The 13,613-nt window shown below is 43.9% G+C and overlaps 1 protein-coding gene across 1 annotated transcript in view; it reads left to right on the forward strand.

The window, feature by feature from the left end:
- The window catches only part of CELF4 (CUGBP, Elav-like family member 4), an 81,444-nt gene that overhangs the window by 20,443 nt on the left and 47,388 nt on the right, over nt 1-13,613 (forward strand). The window contains exons 3-4 of the mRNA XM_009077319.1: nt 1,517-1,660; nt 12,397-12,544. Coding sequence (XP_009075567.1) covers nt 1,517-1,660; nt 12,397-12,544 — 292 coding nt within the window. The remainder of the gene's footprint in view (nt 1-1,516; nt 1,661-12,396; nt 12,545-13,613) is intronic.

The following is a 13,613-nucleotide window of genomic DNA, read 5'->3' on the forward strand; positions in this document are numbered from 1 at the left end:
GTGGGGAATCAACTAACCCATGAAGTTAGGACTTCTTTGGAGCCAGCCAAAAAATACCAGTGCCTTCCTTCCTAAGTAGATATACTTCTTCCCATTTCTGTCTCCTATCAGCAGTTTAAGGATTGCAGCTACTGACCTTTCATCTCATTTTGGAAAGGAGAGGCATTTCTTTCATTCCCAAAAGCCCTACAATTTTCACAGATTTCTGCAGGCAACTCTGATGATCATCTCTAGTCTTTCACCTGTGTTAACTGCAGACATAATTCTAATTTTGTAAAGCTTTCCTGGAAATGTATAACTTTAAATGTGAGCTCTTTTGTGGCAGCCTCTATTTGCTACTGTTCATGGAGATGAAACTCAGGTCCATCAGGTACTGTTTTGCTCCCCTAACTCAACAGTGCTGAAGACATACTGTTCATGATGACACATACACATTGCACAGCATACTGACTCTTGACTTCAAGGCTGGGCAGGGATTTCTCACTAGGTATGGAGGTTACAAGTCCCAGCAGTGTGAAAGGGTGATGCACTTCAGGGGTCTGGAGTGTAGAGACATCACACATTCCACCAAAACAAAGCAGTCCACAAATCATACCACATTCATCCAGCAAAGCCTCTTAGATTTTACTGCACTGAGTCCAGATTTTTGTTCTCTGATGAGGATAACCTGCTGAGCCTAATGGTTGAAAGAATAAGGCAGCAACTTTTGCAGAGGGAACTTAAATGACAGAAGAGAAGTTTGAATTTTGGAGTTAACTAGAAACCAGGTTACTGGAATTCAGTCTCAAGGTTCCTTTACTTCCTTCCTGATGCTCTCAGCCCCTTGCAAGAGTTGAATGCAAAATGCCTAAGAGGTTGCACAGAAAAAATCAGCACCAGCTGGACTCCGTACTACCAAATCTCACCCCTTGTGAAGCCTCAGCTGGAGTATTGTGTCCAGTTCTGAGCTCCTCGGTACAAGTGGCATGGAGGTCCTGGAGTGGGTCCAGTGGTGAGCAACCAAGATGGCTAAGGGACTCGAGCATCTCTCTTACAAGGAAAAGCTGAGGCAGCAGAGCTGTTTCAGCCTCAAGAAGAGGTGACTGAGAAGGGAGATCATTAGTGTATACAAGTATCTGAAGGTGGAGTGCCAAGATAATAGAGCCAGACTCTTCTCAGTGGTGCAAACCAGGAAGACAAGAAGCAACAGGAAGAAATTGATGCAGAGGAAGTTTCACCTGAATATAAGGGAAAATTTTAGTGTGTGAGTGGTAGCACACTGGAACAGATTGCCCAGAGAGGTTGTAGATTCTCCCTCACTAGAGATATTCAAGAATCATCTGGTCACAATCCTGTGCCATGTGCTCTAGGACAACCCTGCTTAAGCAAAGAGGTTGGACCAGATGACCCACTGTAGTCCCTTCCAACATAACTGATTCTGTGATTCTGTGAAACCTGTGTTAGATGTATGGATTGATGAGCCAGTGTGTATTGGGCTTATTCCCTTCTATGTCTCCTTTTGTTTCCTGTGCTGCAGGGAGCCTCTTCAAGCCTGGTGGTGAAGTTTGCAGATACGGACAAGGAGCGTACAATGAGGCGCATGCAGCAAATGGCAGGACAAATGGGCATGTTCAACCCCATGGCCATCCAGTTTGGAGCATATGGTGCCTATGCACAGGCAGTAAGTATAAACATTGGCTCTATGCACGTTCATAGAAATGGGAATAGCACCCTGAACTGCACAAAACCTTGCATGAGAGAACAAAGAACTGAGCAGAAGAGGAAACAGTGATTTATCCATTGAATTGGTTATATGACAGGAGAGAAAAATAGCCATGCCATCCAAGGTAGACAAGGGAATCTCCCAGGCAAGTCTCAGACTTGCAGTAACCAGTTCTAGCAGTAAGCACACTGTGATCATGTGTGGACTGTTGTGGTTTAGGAGCAGTATTGCTCGATTTTGTGTTTCCTTTGAAACCCCATGACCACATGCTGCTCACTCACTCCCCCATCCCCTCCCCCTGCAATGGGATGGAGGGAATTGGAGTCACAAAAGATAAAGATAAGAACCATTTCCTAAGAAAACCAGCAATGAAGTAAGAAAATTAACAGTAACCACAACTATATAAATAACAGAGTGCATAAGACAGGCAAATGAGTCACATGCAATTGTCCACAGTGTGGAAGCCTGCGCTGCCCAAATGCACATGCTGGGCTGAACTGGAGCCAGAACAAAGGGAACCCTCTTTCCCCTCCATCCTGTCCACATGGCCATGAGGTGGTATAGAATAACCTTGGGGTCTTAGTGTGCCCTTTCTGCTGCAAATATTAACCCTGTCCTGGCCAGAATCAGGACAGTGGACCCATGCAAAACACTTCCTATGGGGTCTAAGTCATTGTTGTCAAATGCAAGCACAACTAGCCTTTGGGTATTCGGATAAAATAAACCTGAATTCAGCTTATCCTTGTTCTCTACTCCATGTCACCATGCCCCTGCTGCAAAACGTCATTGTAGGTACTTGTGGAGTGATGAAAGGATAAAATGGCAGCTGTTGACAGAAATGGTTAGAGGTTCCTGAAAGCATGCTAGATAATAATAAAATGGACAAGCAGACATATGCACACATACAGTCCTGGCTCTCCAAAACAGTATGATTTAAGCACACTGGGGAAAGTCCTTTTACACTAACTTCAGGTTAGCTATAGGGAGCTGAGCTCTTGAGGACATTCTGAAATGGATGCCTCTGACATTACTACTTTTCCTTAGGCTACAATTAAGAAAGACCTGCAAGGCAAGATCAGGTTCAGGTAGCTTGAACACTTCCACTGGATATTTCAACAGAAGATAGAGGTGATGCCTGGAGCAGGCAGACATGATACTGCCCAGTGACTTTGGCTGAATTCTGGAGCAGATTTGCAGGTAGTGACAATATATCTAGGTGCTTCATCTACTAGGTGGCAAAATGTGGCCCTCTTGTACTCTGAAATATTTGCGTAGAGGAAGAAAGTACCACTGATCCCATTTTACAGAGTAACATGTTCCTGAACAGGAGACCAAATGCATTGCCTTAGGTATACAGGGCAAGCTCGGGTGTACCCATACTCCCTCCAGCACACTGACCACAAGGCTTTGCTTTCTTTCCTGACTGTTTCTTTTTCATGTTTTGGCACCATGTATTTCCCCATCACATCCCCATGTTCTTTTTTTACCTTGAAGGTCTTGAAATTTCTGTCCTACTCTGACATTCCTGTGCCTCACTGAAGACTTGGTACGACCCAGCCTAACCCTTGCTTGAGCCATGCAGAGTGGTGAGGGTATGCTGCAGAGTTCCACAGGGGCTCCCCCTGTCTTCTCAGCTGAACCTCCTGGTGCTGTTCTGGAATTTTTTATTCTCTCTCCTTTATAAAATTATGGATTTACTTCCAATTTGCTACCTTAATTTTTAGTCCCAGTCAAAGTCAATCTCTGTCTCTTCCTTTGTCCCCTGCTCCCTCCCTCACATGACAGAGGAGCTGTCCCCTCCCCAGCCTGGCTGTGTTTAACTGTTCTTGTTGCCAGGGAAGGCTGCAGGAAGAGGAAAAGATACAGTAAATCCCAGTTGAGCCCAAGTCAGTGTCTCGGAGCCTGTCAAAGGGATGCAGCACCTTTGCTCCCACATACCAGAGGAATTAACAGGAGGCAAACCATTGACAGCTTGGGATAAACATTTGCAGAGGTTGCCAGGCAGGAGATATGGCTTCATTGTTACTCTGCAGGCATGGATCAGGAAGTTGAATAGGGGGTAAGGACACCACTGTCCTGATGCTCTGGTCTAAAAAAGCTCTTCTTGCATTTTTTAAATCTAGAGTAACTTCTAATTTCCAGCCTGGCTTTATACTCTTACGAGAGGATGAAGTCTGCACCTTTACACCACAAATGTTGCCTCCATTTCTCACCAGACCATACAGGTGAACTATGAGGATAAGTGAGGACTTATGGCTGAAAGAGTGAAAACAATTCCTTATCTACTCCCACTGACTTGAAACAAATTAATATTTTTTCTATTGATTTCTGTGAAACCAAAATTGGGCCCACATGCTTTTTTCCCCTCTTTTTTTTTTTTCTGATAAATATGCTAATGATGGGGAAAGAATAAGTTTTAGGTCTTGATCCATTGGATATGACAAGCTGATGACACCAATTACTGTGGGGACTTCAGAGCTGTCTAAATGATGGGATCACATTTCTGTGTGGCTCCTGTACACCAAAAGCGTGCTCAGATGCTGTCTCTCAATCAGCCTCCCTGTCTACTTCACCTCACAGTCTCACATAAAAGGAAGGAAGGGAGCACTGAGGCTCTGTGATGTTCCCTCAGCCCTGATTAATCTGGCTCGGACTACTGGCTCTTAGATATCAGGGTGATTGGCACCTTGCAAATGACAGCAGGAGATGGAAGGATCAATAGGGTAAAGGGAAAGGGAGGGAGCAGTTTTATTCAGCCTGAACTGAAGTCAAAGAGCTAAGGCAAGTCACAAGGAGGGAAGGTGAAACAACAGGAGTGGAACTGTCATGACAGCTTATGCCACTGCCACCAGTACCTCTTGTGACATTGGGTGAATTGTTTGACCTCATGGTCTTGTTTCACCATATGCAAATAAAGCTGATGATCAGATTTATTAATTTTCTCTTCCTTCTCAGGAGCATGGCTCTCTGTTGTGCTGTCTCTCCATGAGCTTTCACACAGTGGTATGGTGCTAACACAAGTTTCAGAACTGTCTCAGTGCTTAGTAATAAGACCAGAACAAGCACAAGACAGTAGGCTCTCTGGTTCATACTTGCAGACTGTCCTCCCAGCTATCCCCCTGCAGTCCAAGCTTGATTGATATCTCCATATAGGAGTTCCCAAGCAGTCCCATGACAGTGGTTTATCAATAGTTTCTAATGATCTGTCCCTGTGGAGGAGGTTGGTCAAGTCCCCTGTGATGAAATTTCTTGCTGAATTTCCCCTAGAAAAGCCTCTTTCACATCACTGTGTCTGGATTAGTTCCTGAAAAAAAGGTCTTGATGCATCAAGGTGGCCAGTGCAGCAGAAACCCACACAGTATGGCTGTTTGACAGATTAGTGGGCAGTCATGGGTTTGGATACCCAGCAGCACCACTGAAGAGAGGCAGTGAGGGCCTCAGTCAATCAGTGTTTGACTGATAGACGTTAGTGTTGCCACTAGGACTGATTTGGGCCCCAGATCCTCTCTAAGTTACCACCCTTACAGCTCAGCAAATGGCCATGTCACAGTTCACTCCCTGCACTTGCACACTACCAACCCACTCAACCTCAGTTTAAACAACTTTAACCTTGATAGCAGTGGCAGTCTCACATCATCCAGGCAACCAGTCCCACAGCTCAGCAGCCATATGGCCTCAGACCCAGAGGTAAAAACACGAGGATGCAAAGGGAGTTCTCCACTGGTTTTCCATCCCCTCCTCATGTACTACCTGCAAGCAGATCAGACAAAGCTTGGCACCAACTCTATACTGTTTCAGTGGCATCAACAGTTGCATCATACCCACCTCACCTCTTTTGTATTCAGCTCAAGGCAAGTCAGATTTCATGGCTCCCTAAAGCTTCTAGTGTCCCTATAATAATTTGCTTCAGGGTTTTTTTTGGTTTGTATTAGGTTTCTTCTTTTCTGCAATATCTTCCCATACTCATTTAACTTCCCCTTTTATGAGGCAATTATTTATTTTATTTTGCACATGTACAAGGCACCAGCCGTTTTTGTTTTCAGGTTACTGTAGATCTGCATCATCTGGGTATTGTTATCTGGTTTTTGCACTGTAAATTAAGGCCAGATTTAGGTACAGATCTGAACTCAACCTGGAGAGAAGGAGAGTGAGGCTAGCTGTCACCACCTTTGATTTGCTGCCAGTTGAGAATGAACCTACAGGCTCTACCTCAGAGCAGCACAGCACACCTTTTTAGACCTTGGTAAGAGGTGGGGTGGCCAAGCCTAAAATCACAACCAGTGAAAATCAAAACAGAACTTTTGCCTTTGCATAAACAAGCAACAGCAGCAAAAGTTCCTGCAAGTCCTCTTTTTGTGAAGAAAGTGGCAAGGAGTAGTTAGTGACTATCACATGTCAGTGCTGTCCCACTATGCAGAAAGGAAATGTAAACAGATGAAAAAAAGGGTTAGGGAGATGGTAAAATGCAGAAGAGCAAGCAAGAACAAAGGAAGGAGCCTTGGAAAGTGACAGAAAGAGTATAAATTATTTAATTTTTAAATTATTTAAGATAAGATCAAAGTCATAAATCAAGTTTGCATAGAAAATGGGGTGGGAGTGTTAGCCATGGTCTTCTGGCCAAACTCCAGCTGTGGGTCTGATTTCATTCTGCACCAGGGAACAGGCATAGAGTTAGTGAGTAAAAGCTGACAGATGGGGACAGAGACAACATAGGCAATGCTAACATTTGCTCTCTGGCCTGGTGCAAGTCCTTTCCCATCAGTAAATTCCAGCTCTGCTCACTCTGAAAAAGTACAAATGGCTGCTCCTCCCAAACTGCAGATAATAACTGCAACACATCTGGGAATGTCCAGCACAGCAGAGCTCTCAGTCATCATTATATGTGTTCTTGGAAAATTAGGGCAGCAGTGACTACCATGCTGAGCACAAAAGCCTAGGTGCCCCCTTTCTGCCTCCCTGTCCCAGCTCCTGTGGAGAAGAAAGGATATTTCTGCTAAATTATCTGAGATAATGCTCACAGGAAGAATCATTTCTTCCTATATTTATTCAATTTGTACTATGAAATTGTTTTGGAAAGATACTTAAAAAAAATCAGGTAGCCCTATGAAATCAGGGAAGAAATACTGACTGCAGTCTATCTACTATATATAATAGTTATTACATTTAAATTACCAAAATGGGACAGTATATTTGGTAAATACTACCTGTTATGCAAATCACTTGCTCTGATCTGTTCCAGAAGAGAAAGGTATTTTGAGGCCATAATACTTCGTAGCAGGGCTAATACCATATTTTTGACCACCAGCTGCATGGTAATTCAGAAATAAAGGACACTCAGATTTGGTCTCTATATACACTTTTTTTAAAAGTTTTTTAGGGTTTTTCCACAGTTCTTAAAAAGACAGAAACACAAACTATTGTGTATCAGGCTTTGGAAAGACACTGAGGCATATTAATTCAGGTGTTACACATTCGTGTAGGTTTTTAAAAAACTTTATTAATTTTAAATTTTATTTTCTAAGTAGAAATTTCTGTTTTCAAGAATACAAGAAAAATATATGAAAGACAAATCTGATTTTTTTACCAATTACCTTCTGTTTCTTTGAAGGCTTGGAAGACATTTTTAGTTTTATCTCCCAAGCGCCAGTTAGGTGAAACAGACATGAACTTAGAGTTCTGTGATTTTACCAAATATGAGTCCTCTTACTGCTTGATTGATCACTTTACTTACCTCTTTCTATCATAGGGGTACCACAAGTATTCATTAGCACAGATCATTATAGGTGGGAAGTGTGGGATGCTGCCATTACTTTTATTATTGTTATTACTGAATGAAGAATATGAAAAGTCAGACAAAGCATCATGTGGTTCAATGGCAAGGATAGAAAATAACACTGCAAAAAATTAGAAGGTCATCAGATTGTTCAGAACAAGACTTCTCCAAGGGCAGTGATGACACTCCTTCAAAAAGAGCTCATCAGAAATAATCCCTCTTTCTCCTCTTCCCCTTCTTCAATTTCACACGTATTTCTTTTGGGGACTGGGGGAGGCAGACTGTGCATCCTTATCCTGCTTGCAGCAGGAGTTTTTGACCTTGAGAAAGTTTCTTCAACACTCCATACAATTGTTCCTTCTGTAAGAAAAGGACCACATTTCCTGTCCTTGGGTATGGTTGCCCAGACCTGCGGTCAAACAGCCACCAAAGGGGGCCATCTCATTCCCAGCCTCACCTCTGACCACATCTTATTCTCACCCCACATCACCTGACTGACAGGGACCACATAAGGATCCACTTCTGGAAGGAAAACTGATGATAAGCACCAAGTTTATGCTGTGTGGTTAATGCTCTGCTCTGCACCTGAGCTGGTGATCAGCAGCTTCAAGCTTTGCTAATTTTTGACCTTAATCTCCCATGGTAGGATAGGATGGCTAAGCCTGTGGAGGTACATATGTATCTGGTGATGGCAGGGATAGGTGAAGTTTAGCCACCTCAATCTCTGGTAGTAAAAAGATATATGACGCAAATCCTTCCATCTCCCTCTATTGACCAACCATCACTGCAACCTTTCCTCATGCTTTGAATGGCTTTACTTGTGCTTCTCCACCTGCCTCATCAGTTCTCTAGTATTGGGATAGTGACTGGGGGCTCTTATCTCTTGAGGTGCTGTCCAAGGGCAGGATCCAGTGTGGTGGCATCTCCTGGTCTCCTCCAAAGATAAATATTTGTCCAATAGAAAAGATAGCAGGAAAGAAGGGATAAAGCTCTAAATGCTGCGGCAAAGGTCATGCCAAGGAAGTAAGAAAAGCAAAAGGAAAAGCTACTCTTCATCCCCTTATACCAGTCTGAGATAATAAGGCTGCTGCCTTCCTGATTAGTGCTCTGTAGCCTCAGCCCAGGCAGGGAAAATCTGCATTTCAAATGGCATATTTTAAAGGACACAATACCCAGAGGCCCTGCTGCTATTGATTTGCCTCTGGTGGGGTCACTGCCTCACTTTCTACAGCTTTATTAACTGCGACCATACACTGGGTCTCTTTCAAAGTGAAAGGAGACTGGATGGGACATTTGTCTTCAGGGGAGCTGGGAAAGGAATGGGGTGACTTTTATTGGGAATACCTTGGAGGTTTTATAAGGGAGACTGGTGACCCTTACAAGACTTTCTCTCCTTTTATAAATTTCCCTGTAGCCACCCTGAGGGGAGGAGGTAGGTCTTATGCTGTCAGCTTCTTTCAAGGTGACTGAGTTCCTGTCCTCCTGCCCCCACAGTGCCCCTGCACTCAGACAGGCTCTGGCCATCAGCCACTGGGCTGGGTAGGAGGGCTCTATTCTTCCCCCTTAACCTTTACCTCTGGGCACCTCCAATCAGAATGGGAAGGGTATGAATGGTATGTGTGACCTCAAAAGGGTGTCAGAAGGGTTGTCAAGGGTTCAGATGCTCTGACATGTCTGGGACATGGTTGAGGTCCCCTCTCTAGCCAAAGAAGCAAAGCCAGTTACCTGAGGTACATGGCTGTGTTAAGGTGTAGGATGCTTTACTCCTTCCAGCTGTTAAGGAGAATCAAAGTAACCTCATGGCTCTGGGTTACCCAGGTTACCTCATGACTGTCTCTGAAGGCTGCAGTGAGGTCTACATCCTCAGGGTCATGATGTGAAAGGCTCCAGCTTATTCCAGCATGCTGTAGGGGTTTCCATGTCTCTTAGAACATCATGGACAGTACAGCCCCAGAGCACTTAGCATAACAGAAATTGGGTGACTGCTCCCTGGAGGATGCCTGTTGCAGCAGAAGCACCTGAATCTAATTTCCCAAATCACAGGTTAGGTTATTTTTACTACATTAGCTTTTTAACCCTAAGCTCAATTTAACCTCTTTTCTCCTCAAGGTCCTAATTCAGATTCGGTGAAAGTATGGCCAGTTTTAAGTGGCTGTTTCACTGAAATCCACCAGGCTTTAGGCTGAAGACCCTGGACCTTCAGCACAAATCAGTAGACTAGATCATCTGGTTCTTCTCATAAGGAAAGGGAAAATATCTTTTTCTTTCTGAAGGTCTGTGACAGAAGTGCGTGAATGATATTACACTGAAAAAAGAAGAAAAAAAAAACCCAAAAAATACCAGAAAACCCACCAAAAAACAAACCCATGCATGTAGCCAAGGCATATTATGCAAACATACACCTTCCAGTGCAAATTTATAAACTTTCTGAATGCACAAGAAGACACACCCAGGTTACCTGATTCAAAAACCAGGAGGAGCACCTGACTTTGTTATCTCTGAACTGCTTAGACACCTCCATGAGCAGAAGTTCCATAAGCTGTAATTAATGTCACAAGTGATTACCTAGCTCTGCTGAGCACAAAATGGAGATTGCCTTTGAAGTAGTACAATCATTTGCACTACCATTGGCAATATAGAAACTTTTTAATAGAACTCTGTTTCTCAGCAGCACAGGTGAAACACAAGCAAAAATAAGGTTAACACCTTTCTTTTAAATGGGTGTAAACCATGTTCCAAAAATACCCACTGGAAGCCAGGTAAGAGGTGGGAATGACTTATTATGGCTGTGTTGGTAGGTGCAGCTGAACCAATCACCTGAGGCTCCACATACAGTCAGTAGAGAGAAATAAAGCTGCAATTCATCTGCCCAGAGGCATCTGATTTACAGAAAAGAGAGATGAATCTTGGCCTATTTTCCTCTGCTTGTTAGCGTGTTAATCATAATAGTGACCAGCTCACAGGAAACCCCATCTGTATTTAGTTTACTGAATCTGACAGCAGGAAACATTGAAAACATAGTCCCCTGCCTGCCCTAGAAGGTCTTCTGTTCAAATACCAGGCTGATATCTGCCAGTGAGATGGACCGCGGCACACACATGACCAGCCATATGTCAGTCTTTGTTCTGAGGTGGGTTTGATGAGCTTTGGAGAAGCACAGAGAAAAGCCATCAAGGGCCAGACTGGGACTCTTCCCAGCCCTTGCAATGCATCCATCTCAGAGAGATATTTCTTTGGTCTGCAGAGCTACAAACAACCTATAGGCACAGATCTTGGCCATCACTTCTGCAAACAGTCAGTTATATCCTCATCTGTGACCAGATACCCAGCATAGAAAATGAGATATGAGTCAGCACACCTAGTGCTGGAGTCAACCCAGTGTTAAAGACGGATGGATTCCCCCTTCCTAATTCATTTCACTGGCATACTTACTCAAATCACCTATTCGGTACCTTGTCTGGAGAATAAACTCAAAGGATGCCTAGAAACAAATGTACTCGTTAAAGGGGATTCAGCATTGTGCTATAATAGAAAAGATTGTCTAATCACTCCATCAGTAATACAAAGAACAGGATATCACTAATTAAAATGAAAGTGTCTTATGCAGGGTATAATAAAAAAGGGTAATTAACAATCAAAGGGAAAGCCACCACTTTGCCACCAATCTGCATTAGGCTTCAAAAATAATGATACTCAACTCTAGTACAACATTTTTCATCTGTAGATCTGAAGACACTCCTATGTGGAGAGGCAGGTATCCTGTGTTCCATTTTATTGCTAGAGAAACCAAGGCAAGTTTATACAACTTATGCATGGTTATTCTTCAGGGCAGTGACAGAGCACCCTTTAGTTTGGGCTCTTTACTGATGGTGACAGGTAAAGTTTCAGCAGTTGAATGAGTGCAGTGATTTCAAGGGTTGATTTTAGTGCATATGTGTATGAACAGCTAATTTAGCTAATATTTCAATATTAAAGCTAACAGTAGGGAACAATCTGTTCCTTGCCATGACTTTTCAGGTCTGTTTAATGATGAGAAGTATGTTCCATGTACTTAAAGACCAGCATGAGACGGTGATTTCCTGATAGGAGAGTGAAATTGCAGAAAGCAGCAAAACAGTTACTTTAATACTGGAGACAGCAAAAACATTAGTAATTCTAAAGACATTCTAAAATCACTCCAGAAAAACAATTTTCTTCTCCACTATTATCATCAAGTCACAGATTACCAGAGGCTGGGAAATATACAGAATGAGGTTTCACTCTCTGTGCATTTTCTTTCCCCCGCACCTTCTCTATGCATCTACCACTGGTCACCACTTGCACTGCATACAGACTCAGGCATATCCTGTCTGGATCTTCATACAGCTGCAGAGAAGGAGACAAGAGGTAGCTTCAACCACAGGAACATTTTCTAACCCCACTGCAGTCATACTGTATGCATTAATTGCACCAACTAACTGTGTGCAAAGTTTGGAGTGTAAAATAGTGATAACAAAGTCTAGTTTTAATGAAAGATGAATTTCCAGCATGCATAACCATTCACCACCCTTCTGATCCAAAGTTTTTACTGCCAAATGCCTGAAAATATAGCCTGGGTTCCTTATTTATGACTATTGTATGTGCCCTGAAAGAAGCAGCATTTTGGCCAGAGTTGAGTCTAGCTCACAAGAGACCTCTGCACTGGGGAACACATGGTAGGAGAGGGGACCATAAAGACCTCAAGGTGCAAAGATGCACTTTGCCTCCAGCCCCTATAGCTACAAGGAAGGCCAAGTTGGGGGAGTACCACAGGCATGGTGTGCTAACATATCAAAACAGAGGGATGCTTCACACCCTCACTGAGTCCCCATCCTGGTACTGGTGCCACAGGCTGCCCAGCTGGTGACCGCGTGATATTTTTTCCCTGCTCTTTTTGTTCCAGCTGATGCAGCAGCAAGCCGCAATCATGGCTTCGGTGGCACAGGGTGGCTACCTGAACCCCATGGCAGCCTTTGCCGCAGCCCAGATGCAGCAGATGGCGGCTCTGAACATGAACGGCCTGGCAGCCGCCCCCATGACACCAACCTCAGGTAAGGGGACAGAGGGGTGGAGAGGGTAAAGGGCACAAAAATCTGGCCACATCCCAGAGGAGATCTGTCAGGACACGTTCACTCTCTATTGCCACCTGTAGCCAGGGGACGATCAGTCTCTTCTCCCAGGTAACAAGGGACAGGACCAGAGGAAATGGCCTCAAAATGCACCAGGGGAGGTTTGGATTTAATATTCAAAAAACATTTTTCACTAAAGGGTTGTCAGCCTCTGGAGCAGGCTGCCCAGGGCAGTGGTTGAGTGTCCATTCCTGGAGGTATTTAAAAGATGTGTAGAGGTGGCATTTCGGGACACACTTTGGTGGTGGGATTTGCAGTACAGGGTTAATGGTTGGACTTCATGATCTTTAGATGTCTTTTCCAAGCTAAACTATTCTGTTAGTCTGTGATGCTTCCCTCTCAGTCTTATCCTATACACAACTTTTCTTTAGCTCTGAGGACCCTCCAAATGGCCCAAAACATTCCACAGAGACCTATGATAGTTTATTGGTCTATATATGTGTCAATGGGGTCAGTGTTGGTGTTGTTACACCCAGGCTGGTCCAAAGACAAGTAAAACAGAGTTTGTGGTGAGATGCAATCTCTTTAACAAGATGAGTTTTTCCTTTGGGACACATAAGCATTTCCCCTATTGCAAAATGGGACAGAAAGTACTCAGGGAAGACATCTTGTGCTACCTGGAATTAAGGTGTTTGGTGAGAGGGTTTCTGGCTGCTGAAACAGAGACAGGTAGTCTGTGAAGGGCAGCCATGGTCTGGATAGTCTGTGAGATGTCACAAGGAACCCATTCTAGGAGCTGCAGTATATGTTTCAGTGGGCAGAGAAATACTTTGAGATGGAAACAGGACTGTCTTTCCCGGGGCTTGAAGCACAAGGGAATCATTTGGCCAGGAACATGTCAAGGAGCCAGCAGGGCTGGTTGTCATGCAGTGGCATGTGACCTAACAGTAGTGAAGTAGGGCAGCAGGAAAAGTGAGGCCAAACCCTGAAAGAAGTGAGAATTTGAAGAACTTTTCAATATACCAGTGAGTTTGCTGGGAGAGCAGAGGAC

The sequence above is a fragment of the Acanthisitta chloris genome, unplaced genomic scaffold (assembly GCF_000695815.1).
Source record: "Acanthisitta chloris isolate BGI_N310 unplaced genomic scaffold, ASM69581v1 scaffold1176, whole genome shotgun sequence".
Taxonomy (NCBI): domain Eukaryota; kingdom Metazoa; phylum Chordata; class Aves; order Passeriformes; family Acanthisittidae; genus Acanthisitta; species Acanthisitta chloris.